We start from the raw sequence: 24,728 nt of genomic DNA, 5'->3' as shown, positions 1-24,728 counted from the left end.
GAAAGGCAACTGCAGACCTTAAGCCAGTTTCAGCAAGCTAATAGAGACTGCACACAAATTCTTTGTGTTTTATAGTCAACCTTTCAACAGACAGAGCCAAATTCTACCTCATTTTAATGCTAAAACCCCACCCCAAAGTGAACATGGAACGTACGTTACATACATGTCTACCCATTGAACATGTGCTCAACCCCCCTCATAAGTATGTATAGCTTTACCCAAAACAAGCTGAATATATAAGACCCTATTGTTAATATGGACCCTTTCCCTTTGGAAGAGAGAGTGCCTTCAGTCCACACCAGAGACCATACCTTCCCAAATTGCAAGTTGATGTCACCAATAAATCTCTTCTTTCTACTATTTAGCCATCCTGGTGGTCATTTGGACTAGACTTCTATGACCACAAAAGAAAGAAATCAGAAAGCCTTAACAGAAGGATGTCTAGAATGTATACAAATATGTGGAAACTGAACAACATACTCCTAAACAACAAACAGGTCAAAAAAATTATAAGGGAAGTTAGAAAATACTTGCAGATGAATGAAAATGAAAATACAACTTACCAAAAAGTATGGGTTGCAGTTAAAGCAGTACTCAGAAGGAAATGTATGGGTGTAAACACCTATACTTAACAAGAAGAAAGATTTCAAATCAATTACTTAATGTCACACCTTAAGAAACTAGAAAAAGAAGAATGAATTAAAACCAGAGCTAGCAAAAAGAAGGAAATAATAAAGAGTAGAAAAGATATAAAATAGAGAATAGAAAAAGCAATAAAGGAAACAAAACCGGTTTTTGGAAAAAATGCAATAAAATTGACAAACATTCACATAGAGAAATCAAAGTACAGACATTACTAACTACCTTTCAGAAATAAAAAGGATAACAAGAGAACACTATAAACCATTGTAGGCCAATAAATTAAGTAACCTAAATGAAATAAATTGCTAGAAACACACAAACTACCAAAACTGACTCAAGAATAAACAGAAAATATAAATAGGTCTATAACTAAGTAAGGAGTTTGAATCACTAATCAAAAACCTGCCAACAAAGAAAAAACCAGAACCCAAAGGCCTCAGTGATGAATTATATCAGTTAAAGAAGAATTAAATAAAATTCATCTCACTTTCTTCCAAAAGAATAGAAGAGGACGTAACATTTCCTAACTCATATCATGAAGCTAGCATTACCCTGACACCAATGCCAGAAAATTATATGATTACAGGCCAATATCCATTATGAATGCAAAATTCTTAATTAAAAAATAGCAAACCAATTCCAGTAGTATGGTAAAGAATATACCATGACCCAGTGGGGTATAATCCAGGAATGCAAAGATTGTAATCGAAATAGAGTACAGTGCATTAATAGAAGGCAGGGTGAAAATAAAAAAACACATGATAATCTCATTTCATATAAAAGTAGTATTTAACAAAATACAAAGTCCTTTCATTATAAACCCACAGCAAGTATCATACTCAACAGTGAAAGACTGAAAGCTTTCCTCCTAAGATCAAGAACAAGACTAAGATGCCAATTGTGCCACTTCTACTAAACATTGTGCTGGAAGTTCAAGCAAGAGCAATTTTGCAAGAAAAAGGTGTAAAATGTATCCAGGGTGGAAAGTGTGAAGTAAAGCTATTGCTATCCACAGACAACATGATCTTCTATATAAAAACTACTAAAGATTTCACAAAAACCAAACAAAACAAAAAACACTATTAGAGCTAATAAAGGAATACAACCAAGGGTGCAGAATCCATTAAAAAAAAAATAACCAGTGTATTTCTATACACTAGCAATGACCAATGTATAAAGGGAATTAAAAAAATTTCTACTTATAATAGCATCAGAAATAATAAAATACTTAGAAATACATTTGTCAAGAGTTACAGGACTATAGTTATACATTGAAAACTGTAAAATGCTGCTGAAATTAAACAAGTTCTAAATAAATGCAAAGCTATCCTGTATTCACAGATTAAAAAACTTAATATTGTTAAGGTGGCAATAATATCCAAAGCTATGTCTGGATCCAGTGCAATCCCTATCAAAACCCCAATGGTGATTTTTGTCAGAAATAGAGGAGATGCTAAAAATCATATGGAATTACAAACAATCTCAAATTACCAAAACAATGTTACAAAGGAAGAACAAAATTGGAGGCACTCTCACTTCTCAATTTCAAAAGTGCCACAAATCAAACAGTAATCAAAATGGTGTACTGACAGAAGAACAGAAATACAGAACAATGCAATAGAATTGAGAGTTCAGAGATAAGCCCATATATTTATGGTTAACTGACTTTCAACAAGGGTGCCAAGAACATTCAATCTGGAAAAGAATGGTCTCTTTAACAAATGTTCTTAGACAACCAGACAGCCACATGCAAAATATGAAGTATAAGGTTGAACCCATACCTCATACTATATATACAATTAGCTCAAAATGAATCTTAGACCTAAGTGTAATAGCTAAAACTACAGAAGGAGTAAATCTTGATGACCTCAGATTTGGCAATATATTCTTAGAAATGCCACTGAAAATACAAGAAACACAAGGAAAAAATAGGTAAATTGGACATCATCAAAATTAAAATCAACTGGGCATCGAAGGATATTATTAAGAAAGTAAGAAAACAACCTATAAAATGGAAGAAATATTTGCATATCACATATTAATAAGAATACAGTATTTGGAATATATAAAGAACTCTTACAACAACACCAAAAAGACACACAACCCAATTTTAAATTGAGCAAAGGACTTGAATAAACATTTCTCCAAAGAAGATACACAGATAACCAATAAGCACATGAAAAGATGCTCAACAACATTTGCCTTTGGAGAAATGCAAATCAAGCCCACAATGCTTCATTTCTATTGGATATCATCTCTTTCATGAGTCTAGTATATTTTCAGCTTTTTGTTGTTGTTGTTGTTGTTGTTGCTGCTGTTGTTGTTGTTTTAACAGATTCTCACTCTGTCAGCCAGGCTGCAGTGCAGTGGCACGATCTCAGCTCACTGCAACCTCAGCTTCCCAGGTTCAAGTGATTCTCCTGCCTCAGCCTCCCAAGTAGCTGGGATTACAGGCCCACGCCACCATGCCCGGCTAATTTTTGTATTTTTAGTAGAGGCAGGTTTCCCCATGTTGGCCAGGCTGGTCCCAAACTCCTGACCTCAAGTGATCCACCTGCCTCAGCCTCACAAAGTGCTGAACCTGAAGAGAGCCAAACTTTCAGGTTTTCTAAGGACTGATCTACCTATTAAACAGACCCAGGGGCTGGAGAAAAACTCTCAATGTATTTCTGGTGAAGAGGAGAGAGAGGGAAGGACAGGGAAGGGAAGGGGAATAGCAAGGGGAGGGGAGGGCAGAGGAGAAGAAAAGAGAGAAGAGAAGGGACCAGAGGTGAAAAGTAAGGAAGATAAAAGACAGAAAATGAGGCTGAACTTCTCTTGTTTTTTTTCCCTTAAAGTTTCATGCCTCTCGACTGTGCTTCTAAAACTTCAATCCTAGATGGCCAAAAAAGAAAGAGAAGGGAAAGTCAGGGAAATGGTTAAATACAATCAAACTCTGATAGCAGAGAAATAATAATTTAAAAAAAAAACACTAAAAAAGGAGGAAGGAAACTAGCAAGCAATAACATTTGAGATGAAAGTGGAGGAGTGCTCTACTGTCACTCGGACCCCTTAAAAACACATGGGTAGGTATTCCTAAGTGGACATTCATAAACCATTATAAATATAAATGTTATATATAAATATAAAGATAAATATAAAGATACAAAGTCCAATTCTTTGTTTTCCAGAAAATACTGGGCCTCTACTCCACATTATTAAGAAAAGCATATTAAGCTAGACAGTTCCTCTGGTCTATGATATTAACCCACCTTATAATTAGATGATTTTACAAATTAAATCATTATATCTAAATACCATGACATTCCTTATACTAAATTCCACTCTACAGTAAATTATCATAACAGTGTAAGTTATTGAGAGAGCAAACTTTTCATTAGTACACGAATCAGCAGAATTCTATTTGAGGGGTTAATAGCACTAAGTCAAAGTAGAGAACAAAATATATTTGGATGTATAGTGTTTACATCGTAAAAATGCTGTGAGTAATTAACAACATTTTTTTAACTATTAGTTACATGTTCTCCGTTTGCTTTTCTAACAAATTGTATAGACTTACCTGAAAATGTAAAGAACAATTCATTTTGTAAACCAGCTCTTTGCATTTTAACATGATGGCATTCAGACTTAAGTAAGGAAATTTCACATGAAAGGTCAAGAAGCAGTTTGCTTAAAATCTGAAGAAGTTTCTTCTCAAAAGAAATATTATAAATACTATTGCAGGGAGCTGCATGATATCGAGCTGTGAACTGATAATAATAATGAGGCTCACGATAAGCTGTAAAAAATTAAGACGAGAAAGACACAAAAATGGTCATTTAAATAATTCAAACATATTGCAACTATTTAAGAAATATCATTGTTTGGTATAAATTCTTGGTGCATGTTTTTAGATACAATCATATTTATTTTTAGTTCATCAACACTTATCTTGCAGTTACTAAGTACCAAATACTATGATAGACACTTTACAAATAGTGACTCATTTGAATCTCTCATTAAGATTTTCTTTTTTTTTTTTTTTTTGACTTTTTCTTTTTTTAATTATACTGTAAGTTCTGGGGTACATGTGCAGAACGTGCAGGTTTGTTACATAGGTATACACGTGCCATGGTGGTTTGCTGCACCCATCAACCCGTCATCTACATTAGGTATTTCTCCTAATGCTATCCCTCCCCTAGCCCCCCACACCACGACAGGCCCTGGTGTGTGATGTTCCTCTCCCTGTGTCCATGTGTTCTCATTGTTCAACTCCCACTTAAGAGTGAGAACATGCAGTGTTTGGTTTTTCTGTTCGTCAGTTAGTTTGCTGATAATGATGGTTTCCAACTCCATCCATATCCCTGCAAAGGACATGAACTCATCGTTTTTGATGGCTGCATAGTATTCCATGGTGTATATGTGCCACATTTTCTTTATCCAGTCTATCATTGATGGGCATTTGGGTTGGTTCCAAGTCTTTGCTATCATGAACAGTGCTGCAGTAAACATGTGTGTGCATGTGTCTTTATAGTAGAATGATTTATAATCCTTTGGGTATATACCCAGTAATGGGATTGCTGGGTCAAATGATATTTCTAGTTCTAGATCCTTGAGGAATCACCACACTGACTTCCACAATGGTTGAACTAATTTACACTCCCACCAACAGTGTAAAGTGTTATTATTTCTTCACATCCTCTCCAGCATCTGTTGTTTCCTGACTTTTTAATGATCACCATTCTATGAGATGGTATCTCATTGTGGTTTTTATTTGCATTTCTCTAATGACCAGTGATGATTAGCTTTTTTTCATATGTTTGTTGGGTGCATAAACGTCTTCTTTTGAGAAGTTCATATCCTTCACCCACTTTTTGATAGGGTTGTTTTTTTTCTTGTAAATTTGTTTAAGTTCTTTGTAGATTCTGGATATTAGCCTTTTGTCAGATGTAAATATAGATTGCAAAAATTTTCTCCCATTCTGTATGTTGCCTGTTCATCCTGATGATAGTTTCTTTTGCTGTGCAGAAGCTCTTTAGTTTAATTAGATCCCATTTGTCTATTTTGGCTTTTGTTGCCATTGCTTTTGGTGTTTTAGTCATGAAGTCTTTGCCCATGCCTATGTCCTGAATGGTATTGCCTAGGTTTTCTTCTAGGGTTTTTATGGTTTCAGGTCTTATGTTTAAGTCCTTAATCCATCTCGAGTTAATTTTTGTATAAAGTGTAAGGAAGGGATCCAGTTTCAGCTTTCTGGATATGGCTAGCCAGTTTTCCATTTATTAAATAGGGAATCCTTTACCCCATTTCTGGTTTTTGTCAGGTTTGTCAAAGATCACATGGTTGTACATGTGTGGCGTTATTTCTGAGGCCTCTATTCTGTTCCATTGGTCTATATATCTGTTTTGGTACCAGTATCATGCTGTTTTGGTTACTGTAGCCTTGTAGTATAGTTTTAAGTCAGGTAGCGTGATACCTTCAGCTTTGTTCTTTTTGCTTAGGATTGTCTTGGCTATACGGGCTCTTTTTTGGTTCCATATGAACTTTAAAGTAGTTTTTTCCAATTATGTGAAGAAAGTCAATGATAGCTTGATGGGGATAGCATTGAATCTAGAAATTACTTTGGGCAGTATGGCCATTGTCACAATATTGATTCTTCCTATCCATAAGCATGGAATGTTTTTCCATTTGTTTGTGTCCTCTCTTATTTCCTTGAGCAGTGGTTTGTAGTTCTCCTTGAAGAGGTCCTTCACATCCCTTGTAAGTTGTATTTCCAGGATTTTTTTCTCTTACTAGTAGTTATGAATGGGAGTTCACTCATGATTTGGCTCTCTGTTTGTCTGTTATTGGTGTATAGGAATCCTTGTGATTTTTTGCACATTGATTTTGTATCCTCAGACTTAACGCTGAAGTTGCTTATCAGCTTAGGGAGATTTTGGGCTGAGACGATGGGGTTTTCTAAGTATACAATCATTTTATCTGCAAACAGAGACAATTTGACTTCCTCTCTTCCTAATTGAATACCCTTTATTTCTTTCTCCTGCCTGATTGCCCTGGCCAGAACTTCCAACACTATGTTGAATAGGAGTGGTGAGAGAGGGCATCCTTGTCTTGTGCCAGTTTTCAAAGGGAATGCTTCCAGTTTTTGCCCACTCAGTATGCTATTGGCTGTGGGTTTGTCATAAATAGCACTTATTATTTTGAGATACGTTCCATCAATACCTAGTTTATTGAGAGTTTTTAGCATGAACGGCTGTTGAATATTGTTGAAGGCCTTTTCTGCATCTGTTGAGATAAACGTGGTTTTTGTCATTGGTTCTGTTTGTGTGATGGATTATGTTTATTGATTTGCATATGTTTAACCAGCCTTGCATCCCTGGGATGAAACTGACTTGATCGTGGTGGATAAGCTTTTTGATATGCTGCTGTATTCGGTTTGCCAGTATTTTATTGAAGATTTTTGCACCAGTGTTCATCAGGGATATTGGCCTGAAATTTTGTTTTTTTGTTGTGTCTCTGCCAAGTTTTGTTATCAGGATGATGCTGGCCTCATGAGTTAAGGAGGATTCCCTCTTTTTCTATCGTTTGGAATAGTTTCAGAAGGAATGGTACGATCTCCTCTTTGTACCTCTGGTAGAATTCAGCTGTGAATCTGTCTGGTCCTGGACTTTTTTTGTTTGGTAGGCTATTTTTTTTTTTTTATTATACTTTAGGTTTTAGGGTACATGTGCACAATGTGCAGGTTTGTTACATATGTATCCCTGTGCCATGTTGATTTCCTGCACCCATTAGCTCGTCATTTAGCATTAGGTATATCTCCTAATGCTGTCCCCGCCCCCCCCACCCCCCACCCCACAACAGTACCCGGAATGTGATGTTCCCCTTCCTGTGTCCATGAGTTCTCATTGTTCAATTCCCACCTATGAGTGAGAACATGCAGTGTTTGGTTTTTTGTCCTTGCGATAGTTTACTGAGAATGATGTTTTCCAGTTTCATCCATGTCCCTACAAAGGACACGAACTCATCATTTTTTATGGCTGCATAGTATTCCATGGTGTATATGTGCCACATTTTCTTAATCCAGTCTATTGTTGTTGGACATTTGGGTTGGTTCCAAGTCTTTGCTATTGTGAATAGTGCCGCAATAAACATACGTCTGCATGTGTCTTTATAGCAGCATGATTTATACTCCTTTGGGTATATACCCAGTAATGGGATGGCTGGGTCATCTGACAAAGGGCTAATATCCAGAATCTACAATGAACTCAAACAAATTTACAAGAAAAAAACAAACAACCCCATCAAAAAGTGGGCAAAGGACATGAACAGACACTTCTCAAAAGAAGACATTTATGCAGCCAGAAAACACATGAAGAAATGCTCATCATCACTGGCCATCAGAGAAATGCAAATCAAAACCACAGTGAGATACCATCTCACACCAGTTAGAATGGCCATCATTAAAAAATCAGGAAACAACAGGTGCTGGAGAGGATGTGGAGAAATAGGAACACTTTTACACTGTTGGTGGGACTGTAAACTAGTTCAACCATTGTGGAAGTCAGTGTGGCGATTCCTCAGGGATCTCATTAAGATTTTCTATCCGTCATAAAGAAATTGAGGGAGGCAGGGATTATGTCACATGGCCAATGCCTATGCTATCAAAACTAAGATTCTAACTTACGGAGCCTGGTCCCAGAGCCTCTGCTATTAACCTCAACACTATGCTACTCAAACTCAGGTATAACACTTCTCTAAGTTTAAATATTTATCTTGGAAGAAATTAAAGTCATATAATTATGAACAATATCAAAAATGTATGTTTCTAATAAATACACAATTAGTTTTATTGAGTTGAGTACAACATCTGGAACTGAGAACACACATACACACACACACACATATATATATATATTGTCCAACCCAAATTCTCACTGAAATGACACAAGAAAAATAAAAATGAAAAGAAATTCACTACAATACCAAAAGTCAGAAGAGTTCATCTTCCAAAACAGGGCGCTCTGTTGCTACTTCTGTCAAACAAGGGAGACTTCCCTGCCTGTTCCTGGATTACGCTCAGGAAAAGCTTCCTGCACCCACTGAAGTGGACCCAGCCATTGTTTACTTTCCTACCAACACATTTAAGCTAAAATTAAGTACACATACTTAGCTACTGTCTATCTTTGTATTCAGAGTAGAGACCAGACAACTTCTAATTGCTGAGGAAACCTCTATAGGTTTCATTTCTGAACAGGAATTCTAACATGCTTTTTGTACTGATTGATCCATCAGCGTAGGTACACATTTATCAAGTATATATTACATATATCATGATTTATAATATCAAAGATATGTAAAATATATAAATACCACATAGAATAACTGAACCTGAGGGGTCAGAGCTGGAACTATAGTTGAGTCACAGTATGACTGGGGACAGAGAAAGAAAACTTTTTCTCTCCAGAAATCTGACTCATATCAAGGTATTACCTGAAATAGAACTAAGTCTGAATTTAAGTCAAAATATCCCCCAAATTCTCTGAAACACTGTATCAAAAGTATACTCTTCTGAGTGTCCAGCAGAAGTACACACTAACCAGCAACAATTCAGGATCAGCTTATGTGCACAAAAGAGTTAACGCTGCAGGTGGGAGGCTGCTTGCAGGATTAGCCCTTGGCTGGTAAACACTTCCCTACACAGACAGGAATCTTTTTCTTCATGATAAAACTGTCTTCTTAACCACCTGATGCACCGAACATCTTTTTGCCTTCTGGGAGTCTGAGATTGTTGTAGTTGCTAGGCAGAAGTGCCTACAGAACTGGTCCCTAATAAACATTCTGGATGTGTTACTGCTTATTCTGTTGCTTTTGTTTTTTCTTCAAAATCTCTCTGCAAATCCTAAAGTATCTTCAAGAAGATTCATGGAATAGACTTTAAATACACTTAAGTACAGATTTCTGACATCATGGAGATAATACAATTAGACTGGGTAAGAATTTGAGTAACTCCAATTTTAAAAACTGGACTCATAAAATTGCTAATCTAACATGAAGCAGAAAAAGAATTATGTGGGACTGAACTGATGCAGGACTAAAATTATTTTTAGGACTTTTTGTTGAAAACATTGCTGATTACTTTTTGTTTTTTTTTCCAGAGCCAAGAAAGCTTTTTTTTTAAGCTACTTATAGTTTGCAGGAATTGGGTAAAGTATATTTTTATAAGCAAAATCAAAACATTTACCTTTCTCTCGGAGTTCTTCTGAATTGAGAAACTAACCATAAATATTTTTATTTTATGGCAATACAGTTATTTGCACAACATTAATAAGAATCTGTTTCCTTTCATAATAAGACACAGTTGAAAACACATACTACAAAGGCTTTGATTGGGATGTCACATTTTCAGGTATGACCAGGCTACTTTAAGGAACTAAAGGTTAACTAGGATCCAATCAATCCCTTGGAGAAACTGGCCAAGTACCCTGTCTACATGGTTCCTTTACAGGGTTACTAGCCTTGTGGTAAGTAAAAAAATATCAGTTTCTGAGAGGAGCAGAATACTCTAAATATTTTGGGGACTTCAAGAAAAGAATTCACTCAAGTACTACAGGTAAAATCTGAGGGTGAGTCCATGGCTTGACTTCCTAACCTGGAGAGGATTTTAAAAGTCTTTTCCTTACGACAAGTTCCAGCAAAGCCAACTTTAAAGGAGTCTATAATAACGTCAATCATTATTCTTTCTACAGTTTATTTAATTTATTTAGAGATGGAGTTTAGCTCTGTTGCCCAGGTTGGGGTGCAGCAGCACGATCTCTGCTCACTGAAGCCTCTGCCTCCCAAGTTCAAGTGATTCTCCCACCTCAGCCTCCCAAGTAGCTGGGATTACAGGTGCGTACCACCATACTCGGCTAATTTTTGTATTTTTAGTAGAGATGGGGTTTCACTATGTTGGCTAGTCTGGTCTCGAACTCCTGACCTCAGGTGATCCACTTGCCTCGGCCTCCCAAAGTGCTGGGATTACAGGTGTAAGCCACTGTGCCCAGCCTTGCTACAGTTTATGTAACTAATCAAGCTAACTATAATGAGGCTAAAACTTATTTTACAACAAAACTGGACTCAGTGTGATCTTTGGTAGAAATAGGTGACCAGAGAGAGAAAAATTATGTTTCAAGAAAAATGTAAAAACTATAGTGCGCCTGTTATTAGATTCTAGCTTTGTCCATTTGTTTTTGAGGGTTTTTTTTTTAAATTATCCAGGCTGAGTCTTGAATTTTTAGTTTCTTCCAATATCTGACTACAACTCTCCAGACTAAAATTTCCAATATTTCTCCCACTCACTCATCTGACTTGAAATCCCTAGACATGAAAACTGCTTTTCCTAAAGCCCTGCAAGTTAATGCTAGACAACCTGATATAAACTTTGGAGAAATCACTACAACAACTTATGTATGTACAGAAAGTTCAGTGGAACACTTGATTCAAATGACAATCTGGGAAAATCTATCAAATTGCCACTCCCTGTTCATCCCAACTGAAATGTTTTGAGTCAAAATCTAAAATATTCTCAGCTGACTGCCCTCCAAACTCAAAGACTAGTTTGCAGACTGCTCCAGATGTTAACTTTTGTTTTTCTGTGTTTTCCATAAAAATGATTCCAACTAAATACCAGTGTGCCTATACCATATAGAAACCAAATTTGAAAAAAAACTCACCTATAACACCACCTCCTGAAATCAGGCTCACCTGTTCAACTAAGCTTATTATTCTCAGGACTAAGAGACTCATTCAATAAGATATGGAACCCAAATTTGTTCCTTTCTACTTGTTTCAATCTGTTTCTCACCCTTTGCCAGGTTAGAACTTCTAACCCAAATCTCCCCAAAGCTACCAACTTGGACTTTAATATGTAAAACTTTCTAAAACTAAAGCTGTAAAAGGGGGACTGAAGAAAAACAAAATATTTCTTCCCCAAATATTGAGGATTGTAAGGTTAAAGATGCTGAAAATGGAGAGGACCATTCTGCCTTAGCCTCTATTTGCCCAATGGCAGGACACCAATCCTTTCTTATTGGAGACAATACTTGCTAATCTGTCCAGAGAAAGCACCAGCAGGCACCAAATGAATCTGGGAACAGATTTTACTATCATCCCACGTTTTCTAACCTTTTAGAAGACTGGAACTGCTCTCTCCTTTGTTTTGTCACTAAATTGGATTTATGTCCCTTTGTTAAAATATTATGTAAGCAAGGCCCCTAAGCCACCAATCGGAGATACTTTTGAATTGAGCCCTCTCCAGCATGATGGGTACAGCACACGCATAAACTTCTGCCACTTTCTCCCTTGTTACCTGGCTTTTGTTTTCAGCAGTCTCTCAACTAAGAAGTTATTCAATTGCCAGTACAGTTCAAGGCCACTGCCTTGCTTTCTACTAAATAGGTGACAGTAATTCACCCACCATAAGTGCAAATATCAACACAGTAGAAATAGCAAATAATATCTTAGTATAATAATAAATTAGTAGAAATAGCAAATAATATCTTATAGTAGAAATAGCAAATAATATCTTAGTATAATAATAAATTAGTTTTCACTTTACTGATCCCTTGAAAGTGTCTCACGGACTCCCAGAGTTTCACAGACCATAATTTGAGAACCACTGATCTATAGTCAAAGTACTGTTAGAAACTGACAAGAGCACAAAAACAGGAAAACAGGCAAAATATATAAACAGAAAATCTTATATGGGAAAATAAACATACATAAATAGATGCTCAAAGATAACAGTATTAAGAAAAATGCAAATTATAAGTGATACAGTTTTTTACACCCACTACATAGATTAAAAGAGCAATAAAACCTATTTTGTTGGTGGTAAGGATACAAAGAAGTATATGTACATTATTAAAATTTAATAAAATGTAAAAATGTAAATCCTCAAAATGTTAAAGAAAGGAATAAATTAAGAACAGGAAATTAGAAAACAAAAAAAGGTGGATATGACCAAAAACAAGTGGGGATTATAAAAATGCAAGATCTAATATACTGGAGAATGAAAATATAATCATTGAAATAAGAAGAAAAAAACACCAAAGTTAAAAAATAAATAACTTAAGTGAAATAGATAAGTTAAATGGCAGACATAACATACCTGAAGAAACATTTGGTAAATTGCATGAGAGTACCTAAAATACACCACATTTAAAGATTCTGGTATATGAAAGACAAGCTAAAGGTTTTGAATGGTAAGTTAAGAAATCCTAATAAATATGTTTCTTTGTTTGTTTGTTCTGAGACAGAGTCTTGCCCTGTCACCCAGGATGGAGTGCAGTGGCGTGATCTCAGCTCATTGCAACCTCCACCTCCCAGGTTCAAGCAATTCTCCTGCCTAAGCCTCCCGAGTAGCTGGGACTACAGGCGCCTGCCACTGAGCTGGCTATTTTTTTCTTTTTAGTAGAGACAGGGTTTCATCATATTGGCCAGGCTGGACTTGAACTCCTGACCTTGTGATCCACCCTCCTGGGCCTCCCAAAGTGCTGGGATTACAGGCATAAGCCACCACACCTGGCCAATAAATATGTTTAATTAGCATTCCAGAAATAAAAAATAGTCAAAAGGAGGCTTTGAAAGAAGTAAACAAAATCCAAAACTTCAACATTATAATATGTAAACCACATTCTCTGACACACAAAAAAAATCAAAATAAAAATCAACAACAAAAATCCCTCAAACATTTTTAAACAAATAAAATAGTACTAAATAACAAATGACTATAAAAGAAATCATAGTAAATATGACTAAATATTTAGAAATGATGATAAACATATCAGTAATTGTGGGATGCAATTATAGTAATAAAAAGTAAATTTATCGTCTTAACTAGATTTACCCAAAAAATAAAAAGAAAATAAAGGAGCTAACTGTACAACTCAAGAGTCTACATAAAGAACAAGGTTAACACAAGAAAGGAAGTTAGGGAAAGAGAACAAGAAAAATCAAAGAAGGAATGAATCCCTGAGAAATACAAAAAATAATTATAATTTAGGTAGAAGGACAGCAAGATCCATGATACATAAGGAAAACATCAAATAATGTACTAATTAACAGAAAAAACTGTAAAATTTAATATATAAAGAAAAAACAAATAACTACATAAAACACTATAAATATCTTCATGTCAATGAATTTGGAGAGTTGGATTAAAACTATTTCTAGGAGAAATTAAATTATTATTCATAATATGAATTACTATAATGTGTGCAAGAAGAAATAAACTGAATAAAGTAATGACTACTACTAAAAAAATAACTGTGGGAGACAGACTTCTGACTAGACAGCTGGAGGAGCTCTGCAAACTCCAACAAAGCTGCTATAAATTCTTTTTTAAAAACGACCATTAAACAGTCTTTGGAAATTGTCCGAAGGGCATAGAAAAAATAAAGAACATTTATTCAAAGAAGTCTATCATCAGTAAGAATAGTGTAATAGTCCGTTCTCACACTGCTAGAAAGAACTACTTAAGACTGGGTAATTTATTAAGAAAAGAAGTTTAACTAATTCACAGTTCTGCAGGCTGTACAGGAAGCATGGCTGAGAAGCCCCAGGAAACTTACAATCATGATTGAAGGCGAAGGGGAAGCAAGCAGGTCTTACCATGATGGAGCAGGGGAGAGAGAGAGAGAGAGAGAGAAGAAAGAAGTGCTACACACTTTCAAACAACCAGATCTCATGAGAACTCACTATCACAAGCACAAGGAGGAAATCTGACCCCATGATCTAATCACCTCCCAACAGGTCCTTCCCCCAAAATTGGGGAGTACAATTAAACATGAGATTTAGGTGGGAACACAGCCAAACCATATCAAACAGTATTTGAACAAAGCATATGAACTAAGACCTGCTCCCTTCCTCCCTCCCCTCAGCTCAAGGAGAGAGACACTCCATTCCAGATTTCTACAGCCTAACACAAAGTTCTTTCCCCACCCAGCTTTCAGTTAATAGACTATCTCCCAGGAAAGGAAGGATGTCAGCATTTCTCATCCTAGCCCCAGCTCCGTGTTGCTGAAGTTATTAAGTTGCAGGTGAATCTGGCTGAGAGGTGATGGCTACCTTCTTTCACCTAGTCCCACCTCCTGAGACAGAGGCTCTAAATCAGGTAGAGGAACACTGAGAATACTGAGTCCTCCATCACCCTTACCCCAATTCATGGTGTAAGGGTTCCACATTAGGACTATAAGCTGATGATACCTACGGCTCCTGCTACCCCTACATCAAGTGCTCAGCTCCTAAAGCAGGGTGTCACCCAGAAAGAAGCATACCACTGTCCCCAGCCTCAGCTTCAGTGCTATCGCTCAGAGAATTTATCCAGGGAAGAGAACCGGGCTGCAGAACAGAAAGCTCTGAATCTCAAAGGAACTAACTGGTTTCACTTGCATGTAAGTGTAGACAAGCTCAACTGAGAACAGATTCATAGATTCACTGGCGTTATAAGCTAAACTACAAGTTGGCCAGACAGCAACACAGTCACCTGGGAGAAGCAATATTGGGACCAGAACATATCTCAAACACTGACTTAAAGAACTAATACTTCAAGAAACCCAAATTTACCTGGATCAGTAGAGCAATTTATTTCCTAAGGCACTGTTGAAAGCAATAGATCAATCATCTGAGTGAGTATGTTTAGGAAAAGAGACAGTCAGAGATAGCCCTGCCAAAACTGCTGTGGGTATACCGAAGCTGCATCTTCCAAGGACATACGTCAGAGGTTTCACCTAGCAACTTCACCCCAGAGTTGCTACAATATACAGTCATGTGCTGCATGATTATGTTTTGGTCAACAACAAATGGCATATACAATGTTGGTCCCATAGATGATAATATCCTATTTTTAGTCTACCTTTATTATATTTAGATATGTTTAGATACACAAATACCACAGTATTACAACTACATACAGTATTCAGTACAGCATCATGCTGTGTAGGTTTGTAGCCTAGGAGGAAAAGGCCACACCACGTAGCCTACGTGTGCAGTAAGCGATACCATCTAGGTTTGTATAAGTAAACTCTATGACGTTCACAAAATAAAATTGTCTAATGACACATTTCTCAGAATATATCCTCATCATTAAGAAACACATAACTGTATTATCTAAAATGTGAAGTTTCTGACAAAAATTTGTAAAACACATAAGGAAACAGGACATATACTGGAAAAAGGGAAGCAACAGAAACTATCTGTGACAGTGATCAGATGTGGGATTTAAAAAATAAACACTTCAAATAATTTATTACAAATATGTTAAAAGAATTAGAGGAAACCAAAATTGAAGAATATATGGTTATAAAATCACATCAAATAGAGAATATAAATAAAGACTGAAATTATAAAAAAGAATGAAATGGAAATGCAAGAGCTGAAAAGTAAAAATACTAAGAGGGCTCAAGAGTAGATTTAAACTGGCAGGAGAAATAATTAACAATATTTGCCACATATCTAGCTTATAATAAATTCTAAAAGAAGTGATTCAGAATTTAAAAATATGATGCCAGCCAGTAATCTGAATCCCCACACACACAAAAAAAACAAAGTGCACCAATTAAGGTAATTATGTAATCAAAAAGACAGTACAACTATGCATTTCTTCTACTCTTTTCCCTTTTACTGATTTAAAAGCAATTTCACAGAAGACTTTATATATAATACATAAATTGGGCCTATAACACATAAATATATATTTGCCAGTAATGACACAAAAGAGGTGGGTGAGAGAAGCTGTATTGGGCTAAAACAAAATTCAGATGGTAACTTGAATCCAGGGAACAAATGAAGAGAACCACAAATGATAAATAAGAAGGCTCTATATGACAAAACCTATAAATATATACTTCCTTTCCTTTCTACTCTTAGCTTATTTGAAAGATACAAAATTACATAAAATAATAACAAGGTATTGTTTAGTTTGTAACATTTAAAGATGTAATATGTGTAATACTGATACCATAAAATACAGAGAAACAGAACAGAAGTACAAAAGAGTAACATTTCTATACTTGCTGGAATTAAATTAGTATAAATCTAAAACTGGTTCTGATAGGTTAATATGTATGTAGCAAGCTCTAGAGAAATTAATAAAGAACTGCAAATAAACAGCAAAAGGTAATTAAAGAAATGAAAATACTACATTAGAAAATATTCATTTAATTCAACAGAATTAATGCAGAATAGAAGAACACACATGAAGAATATGGAAACAAAAAGTAAAATAGCAAAGTATATCCAAGTATATCAATAATAACATTAAATGTTAATGGATTAAACAAGCCAATCAAAAAGCAGATGGTCAGACTAGATTTAAAAAGTTATATCCAACTACACTATATATTGTCTACATGAGATGCACTTTAAATTCAAAGATACAAATAGGTTGAAAGTAATAGAAGGTTAAAAGATATACCATGCATACTGCAATCACAAGAATGCAATAGTGTGACACAATTACCAAACAAAACAGACTGTAAGTGGCTGGCAAGATGGCCAAATAGGAATAGCTCCGGTCTGCAGCTCCCAGCGAGATCAACACAGAAGGCAGGTGATTTCTGCATTTCCAACTGAGGAACCCAGTTCATCTCATTGGGACTGGTTAGGCAGTGAATGCAGCCCACAGTGGGTGAGCTGAAGCAGGGTGGGTGTTGCCTCACCCGGGAAGCACAAGGGGTCAGAGAACTCCCTCCCCAAGCCAAGGGAAGAAATGAGGGACTGTGCCATGAGGAATGCAGCCCAGACACTACCCTTTTCCGACAGTCTTCGCAACCTGCAGACCGGGAGATTCCCTCGGGTGCCTACACCACCAGGGCCCTGAGTTTCAAGCACAAAACTGGGTGGCCATTTGGGCAGACACCGAGTGAGCTGCAGGAGTTTATTTTTCATACCCCGGTGGTGCCTGGAACACCAGCGAGACAGAACCATTCACTCCCCTGGAAAGGGGGCTGAAGCCAGGGAGCCAAGTGGTCTAGCTCAGCAGATCCCACCCCCATGGAGCCCAGCAAGCTAAGATCCACTGGCTTGAAATTCTTGCTGCCAGCACAGCTGTCTGAGGTCGACCTGGGATGCTCGAGCTTGGTAGGGGGAGGGGCACCTGCCATTACTGAGGCTTGAGTAGGCAGTTTTCCCCTCACAGTGTAAATAAAGCTGCCTGGAAGTTTGAACTGGGTGGAGCCCACCACAGCTCTGCAAAGCCGCTATAGCCAGAATGCCTATCTAGATTCCTCTTCTCTGGGAATGGTATCTCTGAAAGAAAGGCAGCAGCCCCAGGCAGTGGCTTATAGATAAAATTCCCATCTCCCTGGGACAGAGCACTTGGGGGAAGGGGCAGCTTAAATCTTCCTGCCTGCCAGCTCTGAAGACAGCAGTGGATCTCCCAGCACAGAGCTCAAGCTCTGCTAAGGAACAGACCACCTCCTCAAGTGGGTCCCTGACCCCCATGCCTCCTGATTGAAAGATACTTCCCAGCAGGGGTCGACAGACACCTCATACAGAAGAGCTCTGGCTGGCATCTGGCAGGTGCCCTCTATGATGAAGCTTCCAGAGGAAGGAACAGGCAGCAATCTTTGCTGTACTGCAGCCTCCACTGGTGATACCTAGGCAAAGAAGGTCTGGAGTGGACCTCCTGCAAACTCCAGCAGACCTGCAGCAGAAGGGCCTGTTAGAAGGAAAACTAACAAACAGAAAGGAGTAGCATCAACATCAACAAAAAGGATGTTCACACAAAAACCCCATCCAAAGGTCACCAGCATCTCCAAAGGTCACCAACATCAAAGACCAAAGGTAGATAAATTGATGAAGTTGAGGAAAAACAGCGCAAAAAGGCTGAAAATTCTGAAAACCAGAACACTTCTTCTCCTCCAAAGGATTACAACTCCTCACCAGCAAGGGAACAAAACTGGACGGAGAATGAGTTTGATAAACTGACAGAGGTAAGCTTCAGAAGGTGGGTAATAACAAACACCTCTGAGCTAAAGGAGCATGTTGTAATCCAATGCAAGGAAGCTAAGAACCTTGAGAAAGGGTTAGACGAATTGCTAACCAGAATAACCAGTTTAGAAAAAAACATAAATGACCTGATGGAGCTAAAAACCACAGCATGAGAACTTCAAGAAGCATACATAAGTATCAATAGCCAAATCAATCAAGCAAAGAAAGGATATCAGAGATTGAAGATCAACTTAATGAAATAAAGAATGAAGACAAGATTAGAGAAAAAAAGAATGAAAAGGAACAAACAAAGACTCCAAGAAATATGGGACTATGTGAAAAGACCAAACCTACATTTGACTGCTGTATCTAAAAGTGACGAGGAGAATGGAATCAAGTTGGAAAACACTCTACAGGGATATTATCCAGGAGAACTTCCCCAACCTAGCAAGACAGGCCAATATTCAAATTCAGGAAATACAAAGAGCACCACAAAGATACTGCTCAAGAAGAGCAACCCCAAGACACATAATTGTCAGACTCACCAAAGGTTGAAACAAAGGAAAAAATGTTAAGGGCAGCCAGATCAGGTTACCCACAAAGGCAAGCCCATCAGACTAACAGAAGATCTCTGCAGAAATTCTACAAGCCAGAATAGAGTGAGGGCCAATATTCAACACTCTTAAAGAAAAGATTATTCAACCCAAAATTTCATATCCAGGCAAACCAAGCTTCGTAAGTGAAGGAGAAATAAAATCCATTACAGAAAAGCAAATGCTGAGAGACTGTGTCACCACTAGGCCTGCCTTACAAGAGCTCCTGAAGGAAGCACTAAATATGGAAAGGAAAAACCGGTACCAGCCACTGCAAAAACATACTAAATTGTAAAGAACATCAACACTATGAAGAAACTGTATCAACGAACAGGCAAAATAACCAGCTAGCATCATAATGACAGGATAAAATCCACACATAACAATATTAACCTTAAATGTAAATAGGCTAAATGCCCCAATTAAAAGACACAGAATGGCAAATTGGAGAGTCAAGACCCATCTATTGGGAACAAACCCCCAAATCTGGTCATAAACTGGCCCCAAAACTGGGCATAAACAAAATCTCTGCAGCACTGTGACATGCTCATGATGGCCATGACACCCACGCTGGAAGGTTGTGGGTTTACCAGAATGAGGGCAAGGAACACCTGGCCCACCCAGGGCGGAAAACCGCTTAAAGGCGTTCCTAAACCACAAACAACAGCATAAGCGATCTGTGCCTTAAGGACATGCTCCTTCTGCAGATAACTAGCTAGAGCCCATCCCTTGTTTCATCCCATCCCTTTGTTTCCCTTTAAGGAATACTTTTAGTTAATCTATAATCTATAGAAACAATGCTTATCACTGACTTGCTGTCAATAAATATGTGGGTAAAACTCTGTTCAGGGCTCTCAGATCTATCTGAAGGCTGTCAGCCCCCTGATTTCCCACTCCACACTCTATATTTCTATGTGTGTGTCTTTAATTCCTCTAGCACCACTGGGTTAGGGTCTCCATGACCTAGCTGGTCTCAACACCCACTGGTGTGCTGTATTCAGGAGATCCATCTCACATGCAAAGACACATATAGGCTCAAAATAAAAGGATGGGGGAATGTTTGCCAAGCAAATAGAAAGTAAAAAATAGCAGGGGTTACAATCCTAGTCTATGATAAAACAGACTTTTGACCAAAAAATATCAAAAAAGACAAAGGGTATTACATAATAGTAAGGGGATCAATGCAACAAGAAGAGCTAACTATCCTAAATATATATGCACCCAATACAGGGGCACTCAAATTCATAAAGCAAGTTCTTAGAGACCTACAGACTCCCACACAATAATAGTAGGAGACTTTAAGACCCCACTGTCAATATTAGACAGATCAATGAGACAGAAAATTAGCAAGAATATTCAGGACTTGAACTCAGCTCTGGACCAAATGAACCTAATAGACATCTACAGAACTCTCCACCCCACATCAACAGAATATACATCCTTCTCAGCACCACATTGGACTTATTCTAAAATTGACCATATAATTGGAAGTAAAATGCTCCTCAGCAAATGCAAAAGAACAGAAATCGTAACAAATAGTCTCTCAGACCACAGTGCAATAAAATTAGAACTCAGGATTAAGAAACTCACTCAAACCTGCACAACTATGTGGAAACTGAACAATCTGCTCCTGAATGACTACTGGGTAAATGACAAAATTAAGGCAGAAATAAATAAGTTCTTTGGAACCAATGAGAACAAAGACATAACATACCAGAATCTCTGGGACACAGCTAAAGCAGTGTTTAGAGGGAAATTTATAGCACTAAATGTCCACAGGAGAAAGCGGGAAAGATCTAAAATTGACACCCTAACATCAAAATTAAAAGAACTAGAGAAACAAGAGCAAACAAATTCAAAAGCCAGCAGAAGACAAGAAATAAAACTAAGATCAGAGCAGAACTAAAGGAGATACAAACATGAAAAACTCTTCAAAAAAATCAGTGAATCCAGGAGGTGGTTTTTTGAAAAGATTAACAAAATAGACAGACTGCTAGCCAGACTAATAAAGAAGAAAAGAGAGAAGAATCAAATGCACACAATAAAATTATAAAGGGGATATCAACATTGATCCCACAGAAATACAAACTACCATCAGAAAATACTATAAACACCTCTAGGCAAATAGACTACAAAATCTAGAAGAAATGGATAAATTCCTGGACACATACACTCTCCCAAGACTAAACCAGGAAGAAATCAAATCCCTGAATAGAACAATAACAAGTTCTGAAATTGAGGCAGTAATAGTCTACCAATCAAAAGAAGCCCAGGACCAGACAGATTCACAGATGAATTCTACCAGAGGTACAAAGAGGAGCTGGTACCATTCCTTCTGAAACTATTCCAAACAATAGAAAAATAGGGACTCCTCCCTAACTCATTTTATGAGGCTGGCATACTCCTGATACCAAAACCTGGCAGAGACAAAAAAAGAACATTTCAGGCCAATATCCCTGATGAACATCGACGTGAAAATCCTCAATAAAATACTGTCCAGCAGCACATCAAAAAGCTTATCCACCACGATCAAGTCAGCTTCAACTCTGGGATGCAAGGCTCATTCAACGTACTCAAATCAATAAACGTAATCCATCACATAAACAGAATCAATGACAAAAACCACATGATTATCTCAATATATGCAGAAAAGGTCTTTGATAAAATTCAACACCCCTTTATGCTAAAAACTCTCAATAAACTAGGTATTGATGGAACGTATCTCAAAATAATAAGAGCTATTTATGACAAACCCACAGCCAATATCATAATAAATGGGCAAAAGCTGGAGACATTCCCTTTGAAAACTGGCACAAGACAAGGATGCCCTCTCTCACCACTCCTATTCAACATAGTATTGGAAGTTCTGGCCAGGGCAATCAGGCAAGAGAAAAACATAAAGGGTATTCAAGTAAGAAGAGAGGAAGTCAAATTGTCTCTGTTTGCAGATGACATGATTTTATATTTCGAAAACCCCATCATCTCAGCCCCAAATCTCCTTAAGCTGAAAAGCAACTTCAGCAGTCTCAGGATACAAAATCAATGTGCAAAACTCACAAGCATTCCTATACACCAATAACAGACAAACATCCAAATCATGAGTAAAATCCCATTTACAATTGCTACAAAGAGAATAAAATACCTGGGAATACAACTTACACAGGATGTAAAGGACCTCCTCAAGGAGAACTACAAACCACTGCTCAAGGAAATAAGAGAGGACACAAACAAATGGAAAAACATTCCATGTTCATGGACAGGAAGAATCAATATATTGACAATGGCCATACTGCAGAAAGTCATTTATAGATTCAATGCTATCCCCATCAAGCTACCATTGACTTTCTTCACAGAATTAGAAAAAGCTACTTTAAATTTCATATGGAACCAAAAAGGAGCCCGTGTAGCCAAGACAATCCTAAACAAAAAGAACAAAGCTGGAGGCATCATGCTACCTGACTTCGAACTATACTACAAGGCTACAGTAACCAAAACAGCATGATACCGGTACAAAAACAGATATGTAGACCAATGGAACAGAATAGAGGCCTCAGAAATAAAGCTACACATCTACAACCATCTGATCTTTGACAAAACTGACAAAAACAAGCAATGAGAAAAGGATTCCTTATTTAATAAATGGTGTTGGGAAAACTGGCTAGCCATATGCAGAAAACTGAAACTGGACCTCTTCCTTACACCTTGTATAAAAATTAACGCAAGATGGATTAAAGACTTAAACATAAGACCTAAAACCATAAAAATCCTAGAAGAAAATCTAGGCAATGCCATTCAGGACATAGTCATGGCCAAAGACTTCATGACTACAGTAATGGCAACAAAAACCAAAATTGACAAATGGGATTTAATTTAACTAAAGAGCTTCTGCACAGCAAAATAAACTATCATCAGAGTGAACAGGCAACCTACAGAATGGGAGAAAATTTTTGCTATCTATCCATCTGACAAAGGGCTAATATCCAGAATCTACAAGGAACTTAAACAAATTTACAAGAGAAAAACAATGTTCTTCCATTTGTTTGTATCCTCTTTTATTTCATTGAGCAGTGGTTTGTAGTTCTCCTTGAAGAGGTCCTTCACATCCCTTGTAAGTTGGATTCCTAGGTATTTTATTCTCTTTGAAGCAATTGTGAATGGGAGTTCACTCATGATTTGGCTCTCTGTTTGTCTGTGATTGGTGTACAAGAATGCTTGTGATTTTCGTACATTACTTTTCTATCCTGAGACTTTGCTGAAGTTGCTAATCAGCTTAAGGAGATTTTGGGCTGAGACAATGGGGTTTTCGAGATATACAATGATGTCATCTGCAAACAGGGACAATTTGACTTCCTCTTTTCCTAACTGAATACCCTTTATTTCGTTCTCCTGCCTGATTGCCCTGGCCAGAACTTCCAACACTATGTTGAATAGGAGTGGTGAGAGAGGGCATCCCTGTCTTGTGCCAGTTTTCAAAGGGAATGCTTCCAGTTTTTGCCCATTCAGCATGATATTAGCTGTGGGTTTCTCATAGATAGCTCTTACTATTTTGAGATGCGTCCCATCAATACCTAATTTATTGAGAGTTTTCAGCATGAAGGGTTGTTGAATTTTGTCAAAGGCCTTTTCTGCATCTATTGAGATAATCATGTGGTTTTGTCTTTGGTTCTGTTTATATGCTGGATTACATTTATTGATTTGCGTATGTTGAACCAGCCTTGCATCCCAGGGATGAAGCCCACTTGATCATGGTGGATAAGCTTTTTGATGTGCTGCTGGATTCAGTTTGCCAGTATTTTATTGAGGATTTTTGCATCAATGTTCATCAAGGATATTGGTCTGAAATTCTCTTTTTTGGTTGTGTCTCTGCCAGGCTTTGGTATCAGGACGATGCTGGCCTCATAAAATGTGTTAGGGAGGATTCTCTCTTTTTCTATCAATTGGAATAGTTTCAGAAGGAATGTTATCAATTCCTCCTTGTACCTCTGGTAGAATTCGGCTGTGAATCCATCAGATCCTGGACTCTTTTTGGTTGGTAAGCTATTGATTATTGCCACAATTTCAGAGCCTGTCATTGGTCTATTCGGAGATTCAACTTCTTCCTGGTTTAGTCTTGGGAGGGTGTATTTGTGGAGGAATTTATCCATTTCTTCTAGAATTTCTAGTTTATTTGCGTATAGGTGTTTGTAGTATTCTCTGATGGTAGATTGTATTTCTGTGGGATTGGTGGTGATATCCCATTTTTCATTTTTTATTGCATCTATTTGATTCTTCTCTCTTTTCTTCTTTATTAGTCTTGTTAGTGGTCTATCAATTTTGTTGATCTTTTCAAAAAACAAGCTCCTGGATTCATTAATTTTTTGAAAGGTTTCTTGTGTCTCTATTCCCTTCAATTCTGCTCTGATTTTAGTTATTTCTAGCCTTCTGCTAGCTTTTGAATGTGTTTGCTCTTGCTTTTCTAGTTCTTTTAATTGTGATGTTAGGGTGTCAATTTTAGAGCTTTCCTGCTTTCTCTTGTGGGCATTTAGTGGTATAAATTTCCCTCTACAC

General features: G+C 37.3%; 1 protein-coding gene across 2 annotated transcripts in view; it reads right to left on the bottom strand.

Moving 5' to 3' along the window:
* Nucleotides 1-24,728, bottom strand: part of ZPBP (zona pellucida binding protein) — a 155,005-nt gene that overhangs the window by 81,510 nt on the left and 48,767 nt on the right. For both annotated transcript variants that reach the window (XM_032758120.2, XM_032758121.2), the window contains exon 5: nt 4,202-4,420. In XM_032758120.2, coding sequence (XP_032614011.1) covers nt 4,202-4,420 — 219 coding nt within the window. The remainder of the gene's footprint in view (nt 1-4,201; nt 4,421-24,728) is intronic.

This window comes from Hylobates moloch, unplaced genomic scaffold, assembly GCF_009828535.3.
Source record: "Hylobates moloch isolate HMO894 unplaced genomic scaffold, HMol_V3 SCAFFOLD_1, whole genome shotgun sequence".
NCBI classification, from domain to species: Eukaryota; Metazoa; Chordata; class Mammalia; order Primates; family Hylobatidae; genus Hylobates; species Hylobates moloch.
Note: the sequence above shows the minus strand (reverse complement) of the source record. Positions and strands in the feature narration are given on the sequence as shown.